The sequence below is a fragment of the Necator americanus genome, chromosome V (genome assembly GCF_031761385.1).
Source record: "Necator americanus strain Aroian chromosome V, whole genome shotgun sequence".
NCBI lineage: Eukaryota > Metazoa > Nematoda > Chromadorea > Rhabditida > Ancylostomatidae > Necator > Necator americanus.
The window spans coordinates 7,737,088-7,760,995 of record NC_087375.1 but is presented as its reverse complement, the minus strand read 5'-3'; the positions used below and the strand labels follow the sequence as shown (position 1 = coordinate 7,760,995).

The 23,908-nt window shown below is 40.1% G+C and overlaps 3 protein-coding genes across 4 annotated transcripts in view; 1 reads left to right on the top strand and 2 right to left on the bottom strand.

The window, feature by feature from the left end:
- Nucleotides 1-2,962: 2,962 nt before the first annotated feature.
- On the top strand, nucleotides 2,963-19,199 carry RB195_013235 (uncharacterized protein; the record flags this gene model as incomplete). Of its 2 annotated transcripts, XM_064202951.1 has the most annotated exons (14): nucleotides 5,524-5,596; nucleotides 5,737-5,837; nucleotides 5,921-6,051; nucleotides 9,751-9,910; nucleotides 9,999-10,094; nucleotides 10,354-10,474; nucleotides 14,403-14,532; nucleotides 15,967-16,075; nucleotides 16,263-16,456; nucleotides 16,556-16,665; nucleotides 16,740-16,853; nucleotides 16,935-17,070; nucleotides 17,173-17,271; nucleotides 19,103-19,199. In XM_064202951.1, 14 exons carry the CDS (start codon nucleotides 5,524-5,526, stop codon nucleotides 19,197-19,199), a joined length of 1,671 nt encoding a protein of 556 aa, XP_064058833.1. The 2 variants fall into 2 exon arrangements, with proteins under 2 accessions (XP_064058832.1, XP_064058833.1); XM_064202952.1 differs by lacking the exons at nucleotides 5,524-5,596; nucleotides 5,737-5,837; nucleotides 5,921-6,051 and adding an exon at nucleotides 2,963-2,967.
- A 1,298-nt stretch (nucleotides 19,200-20,497) lies between these two features.
- The window catches only part of RB195_013232 (uncharacterized protein), a gene marked incomplete at both ends in the record, with an annotated part of 16,210 nt that continues 12,799 nt past the window's right edge, over nucleotides 20,498-23,908 (bottom strand). Inside the window, 2 exons of the mRNA XM_064202948.1 lie at nucleotides 20,498-20,615; nucleotides 23,635-23,778. Of these exons, the coding sequence (XP_064058829.1) occupies nucleotides 20,498-20,615; nucleotides 23,635-23,778 (262 nt within the window). The remainder of the gene's footprint in view (nucleotides 20,616-23,634; nucleotides 23,779-23,908) is intronic.
- On the bottom strand, nucleotides 23,041-23,499 carry RB195_013234 (uncharacterized protein; the record flags this gene model as incomplete). Its single annotated transcript, XM_064202950.1, has 1 exon — nucleotides 23,041-23,499. One exon carries the CDS (start codon nucleotides 23,497-23,499, stop codon nucleotides 23,041-23,043), a length of 459 nt encoding a protein of 152 aa, XP_064058831.1.

Genomic DNA, 23,908 nt, shown 5'->3' with positions numbered 1-23,908 from the left:
GAACGTTAAAAAAGCAATTCTCGTAGCATTTTTCTGTCTTGCATTGTTGTTCGCTGAAAAATGACCCCTCGAAATTTTAGCTGAAAATGCCTGCCCTGCATTTTTCGATATATTTCCATTTCTAATTGTTATGGATGAAATATGTCTGATCTACTTTTTTTCGTTTTTCTTTCGATACTGGTCAGGAACGTAGAGAAATTCTAATGTCATTGGTTATAAAGTACATGTCCAGTACTTGGATCTGTTCATTTGTCTAATCCTGGTCAATGTAAGCGAATTGAGTCCCATGGGAAGTTGCGTTTGCTACATGTTTGCCGTCACTTTGTCTTTGTTTCGCGCTACTCGTACTTTCTGACTGCCGAATTTTGTTGGGTTTTTGGTTTTTGAAGTATAGTTTGTGATAGTGTTGATCTCTAATTTTAAGCCCTACAAATAAACTCAATGCTGTTCAATATATAAATATTTGCGACGAGAAATTAGATGGGAATTGAGCTATTATCTGAAATGTGTTTATAATCTATTGATTGCTATTGATTGGTTTCGAATTGGTGTTAGAAACTTTTCTCTCTAAATTTATTCTGGTCTCTATAGGTTTCAATATCATTTGAAGTGCTTTTCTTCGCTCATGCTTATCATTCTGCTCATTCCAAGCGGTTTCTAGCGAAATTTCGAAGATTTTCATAAGAAATGCGTTGGAATTGTGTCAGTTAGATGTGTGCGTCGTCATTTCGACTCCCACAGCTTTTAAAGCCCCTATTGCCTTGTCGTTATCGAAAACGTATACTTTCGCCGACAATATTGCTAGTTTTCTTCTTACAACTCATTACTGTTTTACCGTCTCACTCACTATCGCTATCTTCCGTTTTATCATCGCATCCACCTGTGACTTTGAATTTTAAAGGGATCGCTAGTAGTAGTTTCGTAGTCAAATAAAACGCCAACGATTTCGAGCAGCAGTGTATTTGGCAAATAAATACGTTCTCCTCTTGTTTTTACTGCTCTCTGTGTGTAGGATTGTGTGCACAACAAGGACTAGTTATTACCTGAAATTCACTAAAGCCTGTACCATAGGAATGGTTCCAGCTAGAAATTCAGCTCGAGAAAATGCGAATTCGGACGCTACGTAATCTTTTTCATTTGTTTTTGTCTGACGATATTTCTCTTTTTCCGTCTATTTCAAAGAAGATGCGTCCAAGGCGTGGCGTCGTAGTATGTGTTGAACTCTATCTCTTTTTAAACCATATTTCTTGGAAACTGGTTATATCGTACTCTATTCCTTAACACTGAAGTTTTTGAACCATATTCCAGGAAGTATTATAGTGTTTACAGTAATTTTTGCTACGAAACAGTTATGACACGTTTGACGAATATTGAACAAACATTTTTATTTTGCTGATCTAGTCTGTTAGTGATTCACCGGATAGTTTTCAGTAAAAACAACCCGCTATTGGCGGAAATTTTATCGATGTGATGGTATCTGTCCGTTTGTTTACATTCTGCATACCTTAAATTTTGTTTCACAAACGTCTCACAGGTAAACGAGAGGTATAATTTCGTTGAACACCTTGGATGAGATTCTTTTTAAGTGTTAAAAATTGCAAATTGGTTCCCTGAGGGTTCTTTCGCTATTTTTTTCTGATTTCTCACAATATCCTTCACATCAGTACAGAAGTACATGCGTATATCTTCTGATACGAATTTCACACAAATAATGCAGACGTAGAACGAATAGTTTCACGCCCATTTGCATACGAACGAGATTCTTTTTGTTGTCTTTAAATAGCCTTTGCTAGCCACCACCAGCAGTTCTTGTACTACTTTTTATATTATGCACATTTTTTTTAATCACGTAGAAGATTAATTAATTGATGATGTTGTTTGATTAGGGAGTTGATGTGAACCTTTGTAATTTCTACATTCATTAGGTGGATTTCTTCCAAAAAAGTTCAACCTGGTTTTCTTCGAGACCGGATTCGCTTTTTTATGCCAATTTTATCAGCGATTAATCTCGACTGGATCTTCTTCTAAGAGTAGATCAATCTGTTAAGTAACCGCCTTACTAAATATCCAGCATTGTTTTTATGAACTCCGTGATAACCATCTCTATAAATATCCTATGGATTTCTTTGTATTTTAATTTGAGAGGCTTACGTCAGTACTTTACCTAATGGCTTAATTGGCCGTGCTGGGTATGCTTGACAAGTCTCACATATCGTTTATTTTCAGTGCAATTGCAGTATCCTCTTATTGCAGTGCATTACCATCCACCCATGTGATCGGTACACATTTGAAAATATACATATTTTTTTCTTTCTTGGCTATTTGTATAAGCTAATTGTCAGTTTCCATTACTATCTCTACATGACTTAATGGATTTCTTTCGTTGTTGTTGGATTTACATGGAGAACTTATTCACTAATGGAGCTGTTAAATCTAGAGGATCATTGAGTCTCTCAATGACTTCGATGGCGCTTCACATCTGCTGCAAATATTTGTTCTTTAGTCTCTACTTTCAATTAATTGAGAAATGGTTTTTGTTGCCTAACATTGTTGTTGATGTTTTATCAAGCTTTTGGGTTTATCTGCCTTTTGCCAACAGCTCTTATCATTTCTTGACCGGCGAAAAACCCCAACTAGCAATATCGATTCTCGTAGAACTGTCTTAATTTGTTGTTAGTAGAACTGGTTTTCTTGCAAAGTTCCTCATAATGATTGACGCTCCTTTTCATCTTCAATGGTTGTTTACTTCGCATAATTTTCTACTCGATTGTTATTCGTTGTTTTACACGGTTTTCAACAAACAACTAATAGTCTTTTCCAGGCCAATCGTGTATCGGAGTTGTATCGATGGCAGATACACAAACGGTGATAGGCGAATATTACTAGAAAACTATATTATTAGAAATTAACAGAATTAACACTTACACGGACACTGTGCAACTATATCTTCTAACTAGCAAACATGGGGTGAGTTTCAGGACTTTTTTTACGTTTCTACTTTCTGTTTATATCTGTCCTTTTCTATATTTTCATAAATATAATCTTTTATAAATGGAAAACCTCAAACGTTACGCTTTATCTTAGTGGAGCTTGCTCTTTCATCTTACAAACTCTTCAAACCCGTGCTTACTCATTCCCTTTAACTAACTCTAACTAACTCCTATTTTTTCCAATCAGCTATAGGTGTAGTCCTTCTGGACATCGGATGAGAACACCTGACTTCTTGAGAGTTCTACTATACGAGAAAATTTTTTTTTGTGTCTCCCGACATATTCATATTATAGGTTTCTGCCTACGTCTCAATGAATGGTGACTAGTAGTTCCCCTGGAATAAAATATGTTGCCGAACTGCTACTTTTCTTTTTCGTTTGGGTGTTTTTGTATGAGTTCACTTGACATTTTGTATGCCTGAATTTCTTCATTCAATATCGGCGGAATTTTAAACTTTGGTGTCCAAGTTTTGCTTTGAAACTTCTCCCATACAGGTGAACGCTTTAGGTTTTTATAAATGTTTATTAATATTCAATGCACTATGTGAAAATTTGCCAGAAGAGTTATAACATTTCGACGTGAATTTAACATAACCTTCCCATTTTCCATAAAATTTTAATGCTAAAAGTCACTAACGTAAATTCTTGGTTCTTTTTTGATAATTGTTAAAAAGCAATCTGCACTTTGGTGATATGTTCGAATGTACACCTCTTTTTTTCTGTTTAGAATGTGATTCCATTAGGAGAACTAATCGCATCCATTCGATCCATCGTTAATCCTTCTAACCAGAACACCTTTGCGCGTCTCTAAAGCTTATCGTAACCATTTTTTTTTCAAACCTTGGGCGCTCGAGCACGCTACGGACGAGATAGCGAAAGAATGTGTAGTCATTCTTCCGATTGTTGTGTTGGCTGGTGCATTGCCCTCAGCATCGATTGATCACCCAGTGACTAATGGGTGCGCACGAGATGACCAGTGCCATGTACGGGGGTTGCCCGAATAGCCTCTGGTTACTTAGGAACTTACCATGGTTATGGATGGTTCTGCATTACTTCCTAACCGCACTGTCATTTAGCATTTATATAGAAGCCACTGAAACTGCCAGTGATATGTCATTGGAAAACCTCTGAACTCCCTTATTAACAACGAATCGATATAAATTAGATTTCACGGGGAGAAACGTTGAAGTCAATGAGTGCTTTCTGCTTTTATTCCCGTCCTACAACTTCAAGTGCATTAAGCCTTCTCCTAAGCTTTTTCTGCTGAAAACTCTTAGATAAATTTATAACGAACACCAGATCAGAGCGATTCCCAAATTCTGGACACCATGCAAAATCTCTAACTGAATGGAATATTCCGAGGCTTTTCTTGTAGGAGTTTGCGTGCTGATTGATGGTAACCCTAGTTCACTTGCTTTTCTTTTCGCTTTTATAGGAGCCTTCTCTTCCTTTAATCTTTTCCACAGATCTGCTAGCCACCTTCAGAGATTGACTTTTTGCAGCGAAAGAGATTGGTGTAGTTGCTTCTCAGCTCAACTTGCTCATTCACTCTCTCCCCATCCCCCACCTGATCAACATTTAGCTAAAGCGATTCAAAAGAACGTTTCAATTCTATAATAAAATTCAGTATTGTCCATTTGATCAAGCTTCAGAATGCTGAAATACTGCGGAAAACGCTAGTCATCTATAATCCGTGTTTGATCTCAGACTAATTTCGCTTTCATTGTGGAAGACTACGTTGAAAAACAAATGATTATGGAATTTAATTACATGTTTTCGTTAGGAAAAGAAAAGATTCAAGTTCATTTTTAATTGTTGGTTATCCTGATCGCAGTAATTAACTTACAGCGAGACCGTAATGAAATTTGTTTATTTTTTGATATTAGGTGACGCTTACTGCCCTCTCGATCTGTGTGCTTATTTGTTCCATTTGGCCACTTTATTTTCTCCTCTAGAGTATTGGAAAAGCTAAATCGAGTATCAATATACAAGGATCTTGTCTCTTTCGCACCTATGAACCTTTGCAAAATCTGCAAAGTTGAAAATCGAAAATATCGGTGCCAAAAATAGGTTTCACATCGAAATAACATAACAGTGCAGAAGATAAGCCGTCGGTTTATGGGAGTTTTTTTAATGTTCAACAAAAAAAGGTGTGATGTGTTCGTTTGAAAGCAGCAATTAGAGAGAATAGACGACCGATAGAAAATGTAGAACAGAAGGTTGTTTTGGTGGTTAACGGATAAAATTTACCTATACACTTTATCCAGCGGGACAATTTGCGCACTTTGGATAAAGAGAGGTTGTTGGAACAAGAACACTAACCAGTTGTTTTCACTGTACTATTACTCAGAAAGGTAGTGGATGCCGAAAACTTAGAACCACCGTTGTAGTTCTGTTAACTGCGTTGCTCTCGCTGTATGAAAATATTGAGCGACATGTACGACGTTCGATTCGGAGATTCTACTACGCATTCCATGGATAATGCATCTGGTTATGCGGCCCTCCGCGTCCTGGGAGAATTTCGTCGGTTTTGATGGCCGCAATCAAGTACCCGTGCGATCGGGTTATCGCATTAGCCAATGTCAACAACGCGAACCAGTGCCACCGTGAGTCTTCTCCGGATAGCCAGCTGTCACGCACAAGTAAATTCCATCCACATCCTCTTATGCGTTGCGTTCATGGAACGGAGGAATCCAAGTGGAAGTTTGGTACCGCAGGGAACCATCTATCACCCTGACTTTGTCAGGGTTCTACGGTGAAGTTGGCGAAGGTTGTGTCACTCTCGAAATTGTCACACCATCTGTTGGACACTGCAGAAATCTTCGCTGGAAGTTAGATGCCACTCTCGTAAGATATCCCTTTCACCTTCTGTAATAAGTGGATTTTCCATTGAAATAATGAGCTGTTCCGTTAGTCTTGAGAAGTTTCAGTCGGAGGAATATTTTATGATTATCATACTCGTTTCGGGTCATAACGACATTGGTTGGGTACAGCTGCTGGTCCCGAAAGTTATTGAATTGGCGGCATATGCGTCCATAGACTTTTACGATTTTGAACTGAAGTGCGAAAGCATTCGGACGTCTCCAATGATTCATTCAGGAATATCATTAGCATTGTCCTTTATCTTTATGATAATTGTTCAGCGACACCAGTTATTGCTGGTTACTCATCATTTGCAACAATTTTAAGCAAAATCTTCGGAGAATGGCTAGAATAAACAGTTAATATTCAAGTTTCTCAGAGGGTACTTAATGATCTGTTGGTGTTGGTTGTTGGTGTGTTGGAATGTTGGTCCCAGCTTCACTCATTGAAAATAAAGACATAAAAAGAAACTAACAAAATCTGTTGTTTTATGAGATATGCAGTTTCAAGGCATTTCCCTACATATAAATGAAATCATAATACAGGAAGAGTTATTTTACCTATTATTTGTTGATTATCTCCTGAGGTTCACTTCGAGTCGATGATGCTGCTTTGGCTGTGCCGCTTACTTGCTTCATCTTGACATTTATTCTGCTGAAGAGAGAAATTTTCTGATAAATGAAAATGTAAAATCCTGACACATGCATTGCATGACACGGATTCGATGATTTCCAAAATTGTCTATCATCAAAGATTCTAGAGAGCTTTAGTTGATTGTCAGTTTTCATCCAATAACGAGACATGTGTCCTCTCGACTAACTGAGGGTACTGAAATTTGAAGCTTTGGAGCTTTTCGCGTGACTTTAGAGATGAAAGCTGTAACCGATCAGTTTGTGTTCAAAGGACCTAATTCTGGTTCTTATTTTACTTTTTTCTAATTGTGTTTTCGTTCATGTAAATTTCATCAGAGTCAAATATGTGACATTATTTTGTGCTGGTATATGACTAGAGGAAGTCTTAGAATTTCTTGGTGTTTATAATTTTGAGGGAGTTGACAGTTTCTACGGAGTAGTTGGGAATTTCTAGCATACACACGAGAGCCTTATATGTTATACTTTCACTCTGACAGCGCTGTCAATCAAACCATCACTGCAGCGGAATGTAACCAATGCAATGTGCCGAATTTCATGCGGAGGCTATGGATCGGATTAATGCATTCGCAGTGGCCGCTAATTGTTTATCTGCACACAACGTGTGCGGGTTAATGTGGAACCTCATAAGGGAAATATCCCTCGTTAAATTATCTTAGGAATAATTCTTGTTTGAAAGAATGAAAATGAATAAGCATCACCAAAATTCTAGAAAATCATTTTTGGGGAGAACCGAAAAAGATAGCTTCGAGGTGAACGTTTTTTACTTTGCAAAACTAACCATAAGAAATATGATTGAAGTTAGTTGTCCAATAGTTGGGCCTGTTTATTCTGCAAATCCCAGCAATGATTTATGGTGTATTACTTTTATTAAAGTTATAGCAACAATCAGATCTCCTCAAACCATGTCTTTAACCTCAAGCGGCTGAGTCTTGCCGTACTCTTACCGCAAGTAAGAATACGGCTTGCTTTTCTCCGCGAGGTTTGCATTTTGGGGAGAACTGGGAAAGGTAACTAAGCTGGATGTTTTTTCCCTTTATTTTGCAAAATCAACCATAAGAAAAAAAAAAGAAATAGGGTGAAATAAATATAGGCTACTAACTAGCACACAGAGGCAGATAATCACCATTACACTTATGTGGATGTAGCGCAGTCGGTCAGAGGTCCGGTGTTGCCGCAAGGACGGTTCGAAACTGCTCTGGTGCCAACCAACCCTTTCATCCCTCCGAGTTCGACAGATTTGCACCAGACATGTCTGGAAGGACAAAAGCTCCGAATTGGTCATCGGTTGGCCCCGCAATTCGTTGCGTACGTAGGCCAACAAGCGCTCGAAAACCTCAACGGTTACGTATTGCAGCAGAACGCGTTTGCACATTCCAAGTGGATTGATACGCCAGAAACTTTATCCTTTTACCATAATAAATATGAATGAAGCCAGTTTTCCAGTGGTTGAGCTCATTTCTCTTGCAAGTCAAACTAAATTACGGAATACGTCTGATATTGAGACTGATCGATAGTACGACCTTCTTAAAGCGGGGTTTCACATGTCTTTAACCTCGAGCGGGTTAGTTTTGTCCTGTTGTCGCAGTAAGAGTAGAGCTTGCTTTCTCCGCGTTAGATCGAATTAATAAAAATGGCTTCCTAACTACCTACCAGTCATTAATGACAGCTTGATTTGTTTTTAACCAGCGGAAAACTACATTATTTTGAGAAAAGAGGCTGTTCTACAGTTCAAGAATTTTGCGAAATTGAATCCGTGAAATCGATAAGTTGGAACGGAATTTTTTTTGAGACGATGAGCACCCTAACTTGACACGATTGGATCGATTGGGTCCCACAGGTCATTATTCTATTTTTGCTTTGTCCTTCATCGTTTACTGCGCTCGGAAGACTTTTCCAATGTGCTACTGACTCTCTGATTCCATTCGATCCTTTTCATATGATCTCAGGTTGTAGTCGGAAAAAGGTTCAGTTACTTTTTGATTTGTTCGCACTTAAATGCAGATCTTTTCGAAGACTCGGTTTTTTCCTTATTTGTTGAAATTTTTCTTTCTTACGCAACACCTGTTTGCTCCGTATTTGTTCATAACATAGTAAGTCTGGGAAGATTTTCAAGCATTTTAGAAATACCCCAAATTTTCAAATGGTATCTGAGTTTTAAAAAGGCTGTTAGGTTTTTATTCATACTAAATATCATTCAAGTGTTTTTTTTTGCGTAAGTGTTTTTTTAGTCCAGTTTTTTTCAGATGGAATTGATAGTTTCATCCAAGAGCTTCTTTGTCATTGTAAATTTATATAATCGTTCGGTAGATCTTTCTTGTCAAGCAAATGATTTCTTTGCTAAAGGTTGTCATTTATTCCCTTTTTGAGAGTACAGGCTTTTCGAATAATGTTTACATAGTAATCCTCCACGCGCAAGCGCTCCGTTTCAAGTGCAACAGTTGTTTTTTTTCCTCACCAATTATAGCGTTCCGTTGGTGGCTACTATTTCATTGAATAAACAATCCATGTTTTTTTTTTTGTTCATTATAAAGTAATGAATGCAATGCGAGTGCTGCAGTTGAACGATGAGATGCAGTGTTTCGAATATTGGAAAATGTAAAAAGTAGAATTTCTTGTCTTCCTGAGAGCAGCTCTATGTCATGTTTTGTCAAGAGATCAAATTCTTTCTTAATGTCAGAGTTCCTTGTGTTGAGTGGATAACTATTTGGTAAAACGTCTCCTTGATGCGGCTTTGAATGCAGAATGATATTTTTCGAATTGGTTTCGAAAGTTTTCGTTGATGAATTTTCCTCATTGATACTTTTACTTCCCTCATTGCTTCCTGTTAGAGTAAGTGGAATCCAATACTCGACCCCTGACTATACTAACATTTCCACAAATTTTATGGTATTACACGTAACACCTCACTGTACCTGGTGTTCGCCTGAACCCTATTATGTTGGGTTTTTTTATGTTGGTTCTGTGTTTCAACCTAAGAATCATTTTGAGACAATATTATCCTAAATTTGTATGGCTCACCGTGTAATTTCATTTTGAATCAAGAAGTTAGGATCACTGAGAACAGTTCGAAGATCAATTTGTCGCAAAATCTACTTGAAAAAAATCTTTCTTTAAATTCATCCTAGTACTATACTACATGTATCTTCTACTCTTCCTGCTTGTAATTATCAGAAATTTTGTTTATAGTTTATGATTAGCTCTTTTCACGCACATTTGATGTTGGTCATCATTTAGTAGTATTTCAGTGAGTCATCAATGGCTGCAGCTGCAGCGGAAGTTATGATCTACAACGAAACCCGCAAAAAATGGCAAGCCCCGGATGGTGCAGAAGGGCAGCTATCAAATATTCAGATTTTACACAACGCTGCGCGCCAGTCTTTTCGAATTATCGCCATTAGAGAACAGGCAATTTTTTCTGTCTTTTCATTCTTTTCCTTTATGGAAAACATTTTTCTGTTTTTCATTCGTTTTACTTTTCACCATAATGATACAGGATGGCGCTTGGGTGCTGAACTGCAATATCCATCATAAGCTCAAGTATCATACTGCGACGCCGACTTTTCATCAGTGGAGAGATGAACAAAGACAGGTTAATTTAGACTTATTCAAATCGTAGAGGTATCATTTATTTCATTATGATTCTTGTGAAAAATTTTTTCACGCTTAGTTAGCGTTGGTTCTAGTCGGTAATTAAGTTAGCAAATATGGGAGTACTCGGCTTTTTTTTTCGTACGCATTACGAGAATAATCATTCTGGAATGATGGAGTATCCGAGTTAGACAGACAGCGCACAACAGGATCTCTTTTAATTTTTTTTTCCACTTCTAACGATCTCTTCGCCTTTCCAGGTCTACGGCTTGAACTTCTCATCAGAAAAAGAGGCTCGAGACTTTGTGTCGGCAGTTGGTCAAGCCATCGACTACTTAAATCATCAATTCGTGCACGGAGGAGAGTATCAAATACCGAATGGTGTGTTTCTTTTATCTCCTCAATTATATTATAGTGTATTTCCTAAATTCAACAATAGATTTATTTACTCACTTTTTACTTGTGCGCGAGTGAATTCAAATTCAATTATATTCATTTCCTTTTAAAATAAAATCCAAACTTTATGCAGCCCAGCTTTCTGGGCAGCTCGGAGAAATTTGAGGTTATTCTTCGGAACGGCACTTACACGTGCATTCGTTTTTATCGATTGAGAGACCTAGTCTTCTTTCTTTCCTCATCAAGAGACCGTTGCTGGCTGTTTTTTTTTCACCCATTTTTCTATCTGTTTTTAGTTCACCCATTCATCTACTCATTTTTACTTGTCATTCATGAACAGGATAAGTATACTTAGCTGGCTTCACAATGCCCTTATGAGTCAAATAAGCCGAATAGCGAAATTTTCGTTCCTTTTTTTCAAAAACTCTCCTTTCGCTTAGTTGAGCTCCTCACGAGGAATTATATTTTTTGCTCAGGGCTTGATGTCCTTCCTTTTTTGGATTGGAAAACTCAGACACATTGCAGGATTCGATTATTTCTTGCGTTTTTTTTTTCTGAATTTGTTGAAATTTATAATATTAGCAGTTTTTGTTTACGCTTGTCTACTTTTAAATTAACTTTTGAATTTTTAAAGATATTTTAGGTCTCAGCAAAATCCTCTGAATGATATATGATGGAAATAATTTGCCGCGGTTGAGTCATTGGACATTGTGATCCAAAAACTAGTCCTTGCAAAACAATGTTGTTATGTTTGTAATAGTCTCCTAAGCCAGTATTCTGCTTCTTTTCAAGGACGATATTTTCGATTGGGTCTAAGTCAAGTATATGGCATGTGACTTGTTCATTGCTAGTTTTTGTTTCCCGAAAAGATGTCCGACATCTCTCCACCTCTCTAATAGAATTTAATGTACGGAAATACGTTTACTACAACTTCTATCAATGAAGGGATTGGGGTGTTGATTGTAGTCTCCCCTAGTTAGGAGGTATCTTAAAATTACCGTTTCTTTTGTCCTGTACTGGTCCGGAAGGAAAATAGTTCGATCATTCATATTACATGACTTTCTGTAAACGTCGTTCTCCCCGTTTTGTAAAAACACCTCGTATTCATGCTGGCGATGCTGACTCATTCGCTGTATGGTGACTATTTGACAAATGCGTTTCCAAGAGAAAATTTCTCTTAGTCATCCTGTTCATTTGCACCTTGTTTTTTTTTGTCTGCGTAACACCTACATTTGCCAGTCTAGTTTCCAGTAGTCACTATTCGTAATTTTATCACAGTGGAAAATTTTCCTGTTCATCAATGGTTGTTTGGGATTATAGGCTTTTCTGGGCTTGGATTTCCTCATTCTATTTGTCTCAGAAATGATCTCTTTGCGAGTTCTTTCTGCGAGTACACAGACCAATCCAGGAGGGCGAACAATAGTCGATAGGATTTCTGGCTGCGTCTGCACGTTGAATGGTTCGATACCGCCTTAGTACCAACCAAGCCGTTTATTGCTCCGAGGTCGATAGAACGGTATCAGTCATGTCTTGGTGGATAAAAATACTGACTTGATACATCGGCTGACCCTTGCAATTCATTGTGTAGGCCAAAACGAGTTCCAAAAACCTCAAACGATTCCGAATTGAAGTCGAACACGTAGGCGCATCTCCATAGGGATTGATTAACGCCGTGCACTTTGCCTTTTTCAACAAGCACACCCGGCTTTCGTCGCAGTAGCTGCTTAGTACAAAATGTCAACTCTTCAATTTTTTCTTAATGCAGTGTTTGGGAGGGGTTCGCTACTACTTTGTTGCCCCGTTACTGTTTGAACGTAGCTCACCACAAAGTTAATACCTTGTGCTCCATTAAATTTGAGTAGATGTGGAAGAAAAATAAATAAAACGACAAATTTATACTTCTGTTTGAATTTATTACCATATTTGTGGCAAGTGTTCGTAATTCTTCACTCGGAAAGCTTTGGTTGAGCGTAGAGCAAAAACTAGGAAAAATTAATGACTTTGTCCTGTTTCACCTCATCTCAGTGCTTACTGGCGGCGGCACACCCATATCGTGTCGTGGAACCCGCTTCACTCCGCTTCTAGTTCTTCTGGCCCCGTCACTCAACCAATTCGACGTCACTGGAGCAGCTTCGCAGCTTTCAGCACCGGCGCACAACATTGACATCGTTGGAGCCATCTCAATTCTGACGCCGTTAGGCCCATTTCACTTCTTAACGGCGCCGATACACGTATAAATACCTTTGGAGCTGCCTCACCAGCTTTGTTGCCTTGTGGTGACGGCGCACCGCTGTGGCGGTGTAGGATTCGTTCCACTCCCTCCTGATGCCGGTACTCCAAACAAATGGTGTAGGACCTTTCTCACTACTTTCTGGCGAAGATCACACTAATATGACGCTATTTAACCTGTCCCACCCAATCTCTCGCTTTCTGGCGTCGTCGCATTAATCCAACGTCGGCATCTGTAGGTTTCTCATTATTTTTGTGCATAGAGATTCCTTTCGTCTTGGTTTTGTCCGGAATTCAGTTTTGGTTTTTCAGTGTGGAATGAATTTGTTAAAAAAAACTCTGATTCAATAAATATAACTGAATAATTATTTGGTTAGCGCAGCTGATTAGTTAATGCTCATAATTGGGATGAGAGTAAACACTATGAAATTTCTCTGAGTACAAATTCTAAGACTGGATATTTCCACAGAGAAGTTAATGATAGTTATGGTCAGTTCTTATTATCCTCAGCTCCCACCCATCTAACCGTGAAACATTTCTATGTACTTTTCGATTGTTCCATTATTAGAATATTCTGACATAAATTTTGTCGTTTTTCTGCGACATCTAAGAAGGAGTTCTGACTCCCTAAACTCCCCCTTAGAGTATCGTTGGAGAAAATCACCGAATCACTGACGATTTACGACTATGCTTTAGTTTATGGCCAGTTTTTTTTTGTTATGTTTCGATTCCAGTATTCTTCAACATTTGAGTGAAGGGGCATAGAAGTAGGTATAGGAGGGTAGAAACGAAATGAAGCGCGGTGAAGTTGCGTAAGCGCCGTAAGCGTATGCGCTCGAAACGGCGCGTTGGAGTGTAGCGGTTAGGATCATGATGGGACCTTTGCTAGCACCACCCACCGCAGCATTTCGCAGCTGTCCCACCTCGATTCTAACCGCTATCTCCACCTCGACGAGCGCAGCCGCCTGGGCAGCTGCATTGTGCTTCATGTCGTTTAGACCCAACTATATGTTGTTCATTATTGTCATTACCTACTTCTTAAGCTGCATTACAAGTGTCATCCTTCAATATTTCGAGATTTTTTTAAAGAGGACAATTGCTTCCTTTTCTGCGCCTCACTGTACTTGTTTTTTTTTTTGGATGAAATATTTGCTGCCCAGCTAGTGAGGGCAATCGATTGTTAGTGCATTATTGGAAGGAGTCAACGAACAAGGGAAACAGAAAAAAGCAGCGAGTTACACTCTCGTGTTTTAATGGAGGAAATTTAATTTTTCTCGACTTGAAATTGTATTCTGGGCGAGTAGTATTTTCTAGTTCTAAATGCGATCTGAGTACGATTCAATTAAGCTGAAGTAGTAGCTGAGTCAACGTATTGTAAACAGCTTTTTCATTCGTGACTTAGCTGCTTCTGAGCTCAGATTATAAGATTTTCCCTTCGCAACGCAAAATCAATAGAGAGTCTCCATGTAGTTTCATGATGTTCTGCTGTCGACAGCATCTGTATCCGTCTACTAATGAACACGGTATCTACAGTACTACAATGTTTCGTACAGTAGTTCGTATATGTGACTATTCATTCAGTTATTCATAGTTTGAAAAGACCAAAAAAAAAAGAACTTCTGAACTCTCTAACTGTCTGCGAATTCTCGATAACAATGAAATATTGTATGCTGACACATTGCAGACAACGTATACCAGGATCCACATCAACACATGATGTCTCATATCCAGTCAGCGCCGTCATTCAGGGATCAGGAAGACGGCAGTGGAGGTGTCGCGCATTCGCCAATGAACCAAAACCATCCAGGATTCAGGTGAGTACGAGATCACTTGTCACTCATCAGCACGTTTGTGCTTGTAGTACACGTGTGCTCCTCATGGTTGTGATAGAGCACAAGGGAAGTTCATTTCTGCGGTTGCGCTTGCCATGATCATATCAGTGTTCTCATCGAGGTGGTTTCTGTTTTGTGAATATGTTGAAGGCAGCATACCACGAATCTGGAATGGTACGGATTTCAGGTGGAGTATTCGTATACGGGATAGTAGATTATGAAGAGGGGGATGATTCCGTCCATTTCTTCCTAATTGCCGTAAAAAACGGCCCGGAAGATACGGCTTCGGACGTTCCGGCGCGCTATTTTCCACAAGGAGTTCGATTGGAGCTCGCCAGCCATTTGCACGCACCGCATCTTCCGGGCCGTTTTTTACGGTAATTAGGGAGAAATGGACGGAGTCATCCCCCTCTTCATAATCTACTATCCCGTATACGAATACTCCACCTGAAATCCGTACCACCTCAGATTTGTGGGGTGATGCCTTTAAGCCGTTGGAGAGTGGAGAGGATTGAGATGCTTCGGGTTTCCTGAAGAATTTTTTATTTCCTTGGATGGCTGCTTAGGTTTGCTTCCAAACGTTTCGTCTAAGATTTCGGAATTGCAGCAACTCTTTTGCTAATGTTTTTGAAGAAGATATTTTTTTCCAAGAAAATACTACTTTAAAAAAAGAAAAAGAAACAAAGGAAAGTAGAATAAGCATTATTTATTGTTTGCGAATATTTGGACAAGATTGAATAACAATATTTATTTATTTATTTATTTATTTTAAGACACCTACAGTTGTGCGATAAAGCAAGAACAAGAATAAACGAAAAGGATCCCCGCAGAATTCACAGACATGATAGCGGAGCGTGTGACCTTATCTCTAACCAAACCAAACATTAACAAAAGAATAATCTGCTTTTGTTAATGTTTAGTTTCTACCTAAGCTTTAACCAAAGAATATTTAGATGGTTTTATTTTCGGTAACCAGTAGGGTAACCTCTATCCACTCCCTGCAATTCTTTGGAGATGATCTGTTTTTCAAAACCTGAAACTCTTAAGGAAAGACAAGGCTATAATAGCACTGAATAGTTCATTCGGAATATCCATATTCGGATCTCTGCAGAGTTTACAAACGCGATAGCGGATTGAGTAGTTGGAATTTGCGCTGAATCTAACAGTGGATGCGTATCCATCGTGCTTGATGACGTGGCGGAGTTCGAGTCGATAATCACCAGTTCTTAGAGATAAGCTCACACGCTCCGCTATCACGCCTCTGAAGAGATTCTGCTGGGCTTTTTCGCAGCAACTGTTCTCGGAGTTGTGACAAGCTCATTTCCCAGCTTTGCTGTTTCACAAAAATGCTTGGAAATGTTCTTGATGTGGTCTCTTGGTCTTCAACGGTACTTCAATCCTAGTCTTTTTTTTTAGGAAATCATCTCATTGCATGCAGGGAAACTTATCCCTTGCTCAGCAGCAGAGACGATCTTCTCAGGGATCCAGCTCTTCCTCCAACAGCCCTTGTAATATCTATGGGCAGGTATGTTTTTACCTTCTTTTTTTACATACTTTTTTTCTGATTTCATTTTCAACACGTTTTCAATCAATTTTTGCAACTTTCCATCCGAGTAGCTGGAGATATGGGTTGATGCTCATCCACAACTCTGTTTCGGAGCGACGTTAACCTAATTGTTTCATAATATGGGAATTTTAAGCAGCAATTTCAGCAACAAACTGCCAGTCCTTCACGAGTTGCACCCGGTCCACCAGCGGCTCCTGCCCCACCTACACCAAATATCACATCATCCTCTTTTCCACCACCGGCTCCTCCACCACCTCCTACTGGAGGAGCGCCACCGCCACCACCTCCTCCGCCACCTCCACCGAATCTCTTAAAAAGTTCTAATGTGAAAGGAACTAGGTAAATTTTAACGACGTTCACTGGAGATTTTACAAGATTACCTCGACTTCTCCGCACTATGAGTGCATGAATTTGGTTCTGAAGTTATTAAATTTTCAGTTTGGTGGATCAGCTGAAAGGAGCACAATTGAAGAAGACGGGAGGTGTGAGAGACGGCCGTTCTGTATCGATAGCGGAAGGATCATCAGTTTCTAATGGACCTGGATCAGGTAATAACAGCTGGTGTTCTTCGTGGATTTGGTTTCCTATCCCTGTTGCTTTGGATATGCATGGATACTTCTAGTAGCTGGCTCATCCCATGGCGATTTGCTTTCCGAACTAGCTGCGACGTTTAATCGAAAGAAGATCAGCCAAGCGAAAGCGGATGCAGTTGATTCCAAATCGAATGCTAGCAATGGTAGACTCTTTTCTTTCCACTTTCTTTTTCCATAGAATCTTTCAATGTCAGTAGCAGAAAGATTAGTTTTCGACGGTTTAGGATCATCGGATAGCGGATGCGGTACGATTCCCCCAGTGAATGGATTTGCTTTGCCAGCCACTACAGGGAACGCGGCAAGGAAATGGGAACCCATCAAAACAAATGGAAACATGGAGAGCCCAAAGACGCACAGAAAGTTTGTATTCATTTCTATGTACTAACGATGTTCGCGCAAATTTTTGGGGATTTACTACTGAAAAAAGGTACAACCTTTTCTGTTTAGTTTAAAATTTTTCAGAGTTCCATCCGGATCTTCCATCTCTTCTCAGGAAGAAGCGGCCAAGACAAATGGAATTACAGTTAGCAATGCTGTGATTACTCCCGAGGTTTTGGAAAGGTAATTAGGAATTTTTTCATTTCTCGTTCTTTTCTGCCACCTGCTGTTGGAGCTCTGACTGATGAGGTGGCTGACACTTTCCAAGTCTTATAGTACAGTAGAGTTAATACTGGAATAAAATAAATGGGGGATGCTTCATTGAAAAAAAGCGATCGGTTTGTGGGACAAACACAGCTGAACTGTTTTGTTTTCGTTTAAAGGCATCACTCCACGAATCTGAGGTGGTACAGAGTATTCGTATACGGGATGGAAGATTATGGAGAGGGGGTGATTCCGTCCATTTCTTCCTAATTGCCGCAAAAACGTCCCGGAAGATACGGCTTCAGGCGTTCTGGCGCACTATTTTTTACAGGGAGTTCGACTGGAGCGCGCCAGCCTTGTGCTGTGCCGCATCTTCCGGGCCATTTTTCACGGCAATTAGGAAGAAATGGACGGAATCACCCACCTCTCCATAATCTGCGATCCCGTATACGAATACTCCCCCTGAAATCTGCACCACCTCAGATTCGTGGAGTGATGCCTTTAAGGGCAGGATACCAGGAATCCGATGTGGTGAAAGAATCCGCGCGAAAAGCTAGAGATGGACTTTGTAGACTGCGGGGATAAGGGCTGGTTATCTCATCTCTTGCTAACCGTCGTAAAAAAAACGGCGTGGGAACCGCTTTGTTTCCTACGAGGAACGTTAGAATACCCCTCTATGTATACGTTCTGGACCCCTCAGCAATCTGTTCATTGGTTTCACCTGAATAGGCAGTCGAGGAGAACTCACCGGCTTTCGACCGCTGCGCAGCTGGATGTGGCGCGTTGCAAACTGAAATCGTCGTCAAAAAGAGGTTCTTTCAGGCCGTTTTTTTTTTACAATAATTAGGAAGTTATGAGCGAAACCACTTCTAACCCCTCTGCAAAACCATCTCTACTTTTCCCGCTGTTTTCCTCACCACATCAGATGATTCGTGGTATGTTGGCTTAAGGAAAAAAGCTCGAAAAAAATCGATAACAGCTGCCAGCTATTTGCGGTAGAATCATTGGTGTTTGGTTTGTACTTCTCCGTCTTTTCAGGAAGTGGCGATTGGACATAATTATAACACTGAAATGTTCAAAACTCGTTTTTTTTTTGTAGAATTTTCCCTATAAACTCTAACGCGAATAAGGAGACGAATGTTTGTAGTCCAAAATCAATGGACGTCGGGAATTGTACTACCGTTAGTTTGGGTGCGTCAGTCACAGTGACGCACTCACATGGCGCTTGAAAACTACGCCGCCTTGTACATAACATATATTCATATTTGATATAACACGTTTCGGGGCTGTTATATCAATTATGAGAACATCCTGATCGCAGTGTATCAGGAATTTTTCGTCATTCTATGGATTGTACTCTCTCAGCATGGATTTCTCTTATTTTGGCGGTGCAGGTAGTTATTTCACCCAGCGTCGAATTTTTTTTCCGATGACTTGCAACCTAGAAAGATAGTTCTTTTTCTCTAGTAGTCCGTCAACTTGCTTTTGCAAAAAAAAAAAAACAGAAATATTGTGTTTTTGTCCGAATACTTCTCGAGTTCTAAGACCGTTTTTGAAAAAAAAATGGTCGGATATTTTTTTTAGCGGTAATACGCATGAATCCAGACTAATCCGCATAAGTTTGATTTAGCACACTATCATTCTTTGTTCCTCTAAAATTAATGTAATATGGTTGGAGGGGGGAGAACACTTTTTTAAAGGGAATCAGTTAAGGTTGTAATAACGTATGTATGTGTTTGTGTATGTGTGTAATGTCTCATGCATTCATTCAAGACTAGATTTTAAACTATTTGAATCCATTTCCTTGCAGGTTTAAAGCTGAGCTAATGGTAGAAGTACGCTTGGAGATCAACAAGGCAAAACAAGACATTATTGAGGCTTTCCGAACGGAGCTAGCCCGTCAATAGGCGCTGAGGAATCCTAGAAGTTCGTGAAACATCGAAGAAAAGGCGCATCTCAGCGATATTCGCATTACTACGTTGCGCATTGGTATACGACGCGGTGCTCTTTGTATGTGTGGTTTATACTTCTTGTGACATGTTTTACCCGAATTCTTCACTATCAGCATTATTTTGAATCGTTGTGAGTCGTTACGTCCATGTTTTTTTTCTTACATTTTTTTGGAAATTGCACGGCTTTAAGTGAAGGTTGCCCTTATATTGTTTCTTTTTTTTCTTCTTGGATTTCCATTCAAGAGATCTGAAATCATATGGATAAGAAGCTGTCTCCTCCTATGAATGTGGCCTGTATCTGTTAATACTGCCATATTACCGAGAAATGGCTCCAAAATAACATAGTCTCGAATACATTTATTGTCGTAAAGATTGTGGCAAACTGCCAAATGCATGCTTTCCTTAGGTAGTAAGTGCTGTCTACTGGTGAATTTCCTTGACCCTTTAATTAATTCTGTCTCTGCTTTGTTCTTCTAATTGTGCAGAACGCGAGTAGTACGACGACCTTATGCAACTGTAAATACGCTACCCACACTTTCCTCCTCTTCTAATCACTGCTGTGCACTCGCGTTAATGCTCAAATGAAGCCTGACGACCACTGTCCTTACTGTTCTTTCTTTTCGAAGTCCATCACTCAGTCATTCCTCCCATACAATAATGTTAAATTCTTCGTGGAAGCAAATGCAACACTTAATCCGTAGTTTTTTTTTGTGAAGTTTCATTCAACATATTTATATACAAGTATTGGAATAAATGTATCGGATAAAGGATGAACGAGGTGATATCGCGTAGCGGCATTAGGCGTGTCGTGGTTATGCGGCATATCGCAGAAATTTGTGGACTGTTTATTTGTTTATCGTTTATAAGCAGAATTAAAGGAAATACATCATAGATGTCCATCACATAATTTTTGCTGCTTTAGTTTAAAAATAGAGGTACATTTGAGAAATACTGTTCTCCTTGTGTGATGTTCTCAAGAAGACTTGCAGCTTTTGTTATTGCGTGCATTCACATGTGGTCATTTTCGTGAATTGAAAACTACTTACTGGTAACGATCCCGTTATCTCCTTGGCTCATGTAATCATGTAGAATATAAATAGAAGTTAATTCTCTTTGATGCTTCAGCATCTGCTACGCCAACCGATCTAAGTCAAACTGGGTCAGAGTTAAGTGAATACTGCCATAGATTTTACACGGTTTACACAGACTTACGGTGTGATTGGATAAGCGTATGCTGACTTGTGGCGTACAGTTCATTGAGAACGATCGTACGTTTTCCGCCCAATGTACCATGTCGGCCTACGCGTTAGATCCCCTTCGGAGGCGGGTACTGGCATCTTCTTTGCCGATCCAATAGACGATATACCGGTGCTAGAAAAGGACTTAGTTGTAACTAGTGCGAAATGACTATCCATATGCAGTTATAAGGAAAAGGAAAGAAAAAATTGATAGAACCAGATAAAAGAAAAAAGACGAATAACCCTTCCGGTGGTGAATATAGTAGAATTCTCTTTCCAACCCACCTGGGAGGAGGGCACGAGCGTTCAGCTCTGTTTGAGTTTAGGAACAATGAAAAATAATTTAAGCTTCCCTTCCTTGTTTTTCTTATGCTTTTAACTTGTTGTTTTATTCCAAATAACAAACAGGGACGTCGAGTAAGTGAACGGTTATTCCAGATCGATACAGCACGTGTTCATGTTCTATGGATGGATCGCTTATCTCAATATCGATTTGTGAATAATGAGTAATGTTGTTCTCATGTTTGGATCAGGAACATTCTATTAGGCTGGACAGAAAGTCTTGTTACCCATTTTTCGGAATTTCCAGAACTTTCTATTTTTGGGGGAAAGCATATTGCACCATGATGTTGTTGTAAGACATTCTGGAAGCTTCTCCACAATAGGTATATTATGTAGCTGGGGGCCTTCTTTAACTTTAACCACGATGTCAATTACGCAAGAGCAACTTCGAGCGATCATCTTCTATCAAGGGGGCGAGGCATTGGAGCAACGGCAGGATCCGGAGATCAACATCGGCAGTCTCGCAACGAGACTCGGGTGTAGCCATTCGACAGTCGCCTCCGTGCTCCCGGCTACACAAAAGTGCTGGCTCCATGGATGCCTCATACCTTGACGGATCCATCCGTCAAGGTCTGTCAATCTCTCCTTCGCCGGCATCGAAAGGAGTTTCTCGAGGATCTTATTAGTGGAGATGAGAGTTAGGTCCTCTGCTACTCTAAAGTGCACCATGCCTCGTGGCTGTGGCTCCCTCGAAGAGAAGACCTGGAAACGCAACCCAAATCGGACCTCCACCTCAAGAAGTGTCTCCTTTTTTGCCTGTGGTATTCGAGGGGGATGTTGTTTTATTACGGTAGTCAGCTTCAGAAGCTAGCACCGGCCGTTCGAGAAAAACTGTCAAGACGAGCTTCGGTGCACGTCCTCCACAATAACGCTAGGCCCCATGTAGCTAAGGATACTCATGAAAAACTACAGGAGTTAGACTGGGACACGGTGCCCCCTCACCCTTATTCTCCCGACCTTGCCCCCTCAGACTACCATTGATTCCCCCCAAGGCTTTTCTAGTTAAGAAAATCCTCACCAAGTTTGAAGAAGTCGAATCCGAGTCTCCTCAGGGAGAGAAGGATCGCTGACCTGCTCATTAGGCGGGACACTGTTGTCATAAAAATAGTGACTATATTATTGACTAATTTCTATTGTAAGCTGAGTAAAAAAAAGTGAAGCAGAAAAAATGACAAATGGTGTCGAGACTTTCTGTCTAGCCTAATATTTGGTCATATTATCCTTTGTGGACAATTGCATTTAGTTTCTGTTTTATATACACATGTGATCGGCATTGTAAACTAATCATTCAGAGGAGGACCACAGGAACAGATGAGGAAAAGTCTGAAGAATATCTCAATTTGCTTTCTAGGAGTATAGAGACAAGCAAAACGAGCAGAAACCCTTTTCAGGCGTTGATAGATAAATTGCGAGAAGAATATGATAAAGCAAGATCAGGCCGAAAAGGATACGCTATAAAAGGAACCGATTGCAAAAGTTGAGGCTGAAAACGATACGCTATTCAATGAAAGGATTGCAAAAGCGAACGAAATACTATGCGTACTGACTGCCTACAGTCACAGAAACACGAAATCACATTGGAAGACTTTGCATGAACATGGAAACAACTCATAGAGAGCCCAGAAAACAAAAAGCTGGTGAAATAATTGACAATTTCGCAGATCGACAGACCGCAAAGAGAGTCAACGGCGACTGAGTAAACCGAAGAAAGACCTCTTACACAAAATACTTTGGTGCTCAGAGGACAATTGATAATCAGAAAGATGTGGAGAAGATTAGGAAGATTTTACATGTCACACTCTCAAACCAAAATAAATAAGGTTTTCAAGATTCTGCAGGGAGGAAGAGGAGTTTCCAGAGTTTTGGACAATATATGAAACTATCCTTGACCAAAATAAGGATAAAAGGATAAAGTTTCTGGCGTTAGTCAATCCGCTTGGGATGCGCCCCCACGTTCACTCCAATTCAGAATCGTTTGAGGTTTACGAACGTGTATCTGGCCTATACAATGACTTGCGGTGGCTAGCCGATGTGTCAAGTCAGTGCTTTTATCCTCCCAGACCTGTCTGGTACCAATTTATCGACCCCGGAGGGATGAAAGGCTTGGTGAGCACTAGGGTGGATTCGAACCTCCGATCGATCGTGCAGGAAGCGGAACCTCTAACCGCTACACCACACCCGCCCTTTTTTGACCAAAATAAGGTTTCAAAAGCGGTCTAAAAAATGCTGTTACATAGAGATCGCTTCGAAGGGAAAGCAGCAGCAGCCATAGAGGGCATACAATTGATCACCTTGATCTCGTTGTTGTTCGATCTGGTCGAGCGGGCGCCAGTAAACCTTCCATTTGTCCCAATCACTCTTTGGATTGAGCGTTCAATGACGCTCACCGCATTTTCTTCCTGCTTGCGAAGTGCCCAGGTTTCTGAAGCATAAGTCAAAGCACGAAGTACTGAGGTGTTGAAGAGGTGAGCACGGAGCCGGGTGTTCCTGGTCTTCTTCACTACATCCTCGATGCTCTTATACGCTCTCCAAGCCGCTCGTTTCCTCTTGCCCAGCTCGGGAGTCAGGTTGTCCTTCATGTTTATTTCCCGACCCAAAGAAACGTAGCTGGTGCACTCGGATATGTCTGTTCCGCTGAGCGTAAATGGGGCATCCGAGACCCATCCGTTACGCATGAATATCGTCCTTTGCAGATTCAGCTGAAGAGCGATACACTCACGTTTCGTCGAACTCGGACAGCATTCGTTCTGCTTAGCTGATGCTAGATGTTATGTTGTCATGTTGATGTACTGAGTAGGGAAGGGACATACTGGTTGTCCAAGGCCTTCATGACCGCTTCTGTCTCAACTGAGCCAAAAGCCTTGTTTAAGTCGACAAAGGTGAGACATAGCGGCATTTTGTGCTCTCGCGATACCTCGATGAGTTTCGAAACAATGTGAATGTGGTCAATCTTCCTGAATCCCTCTCGAAATCCTGCTTGCTCGCATGGCTGTCCTTCATCCAAGACTTTTTCTATCCTATTAAGGATCACTATCGTAAAGAGCTTGTAGATAGCGGACAGTAAGCAGATAGCTGCCGATGTCA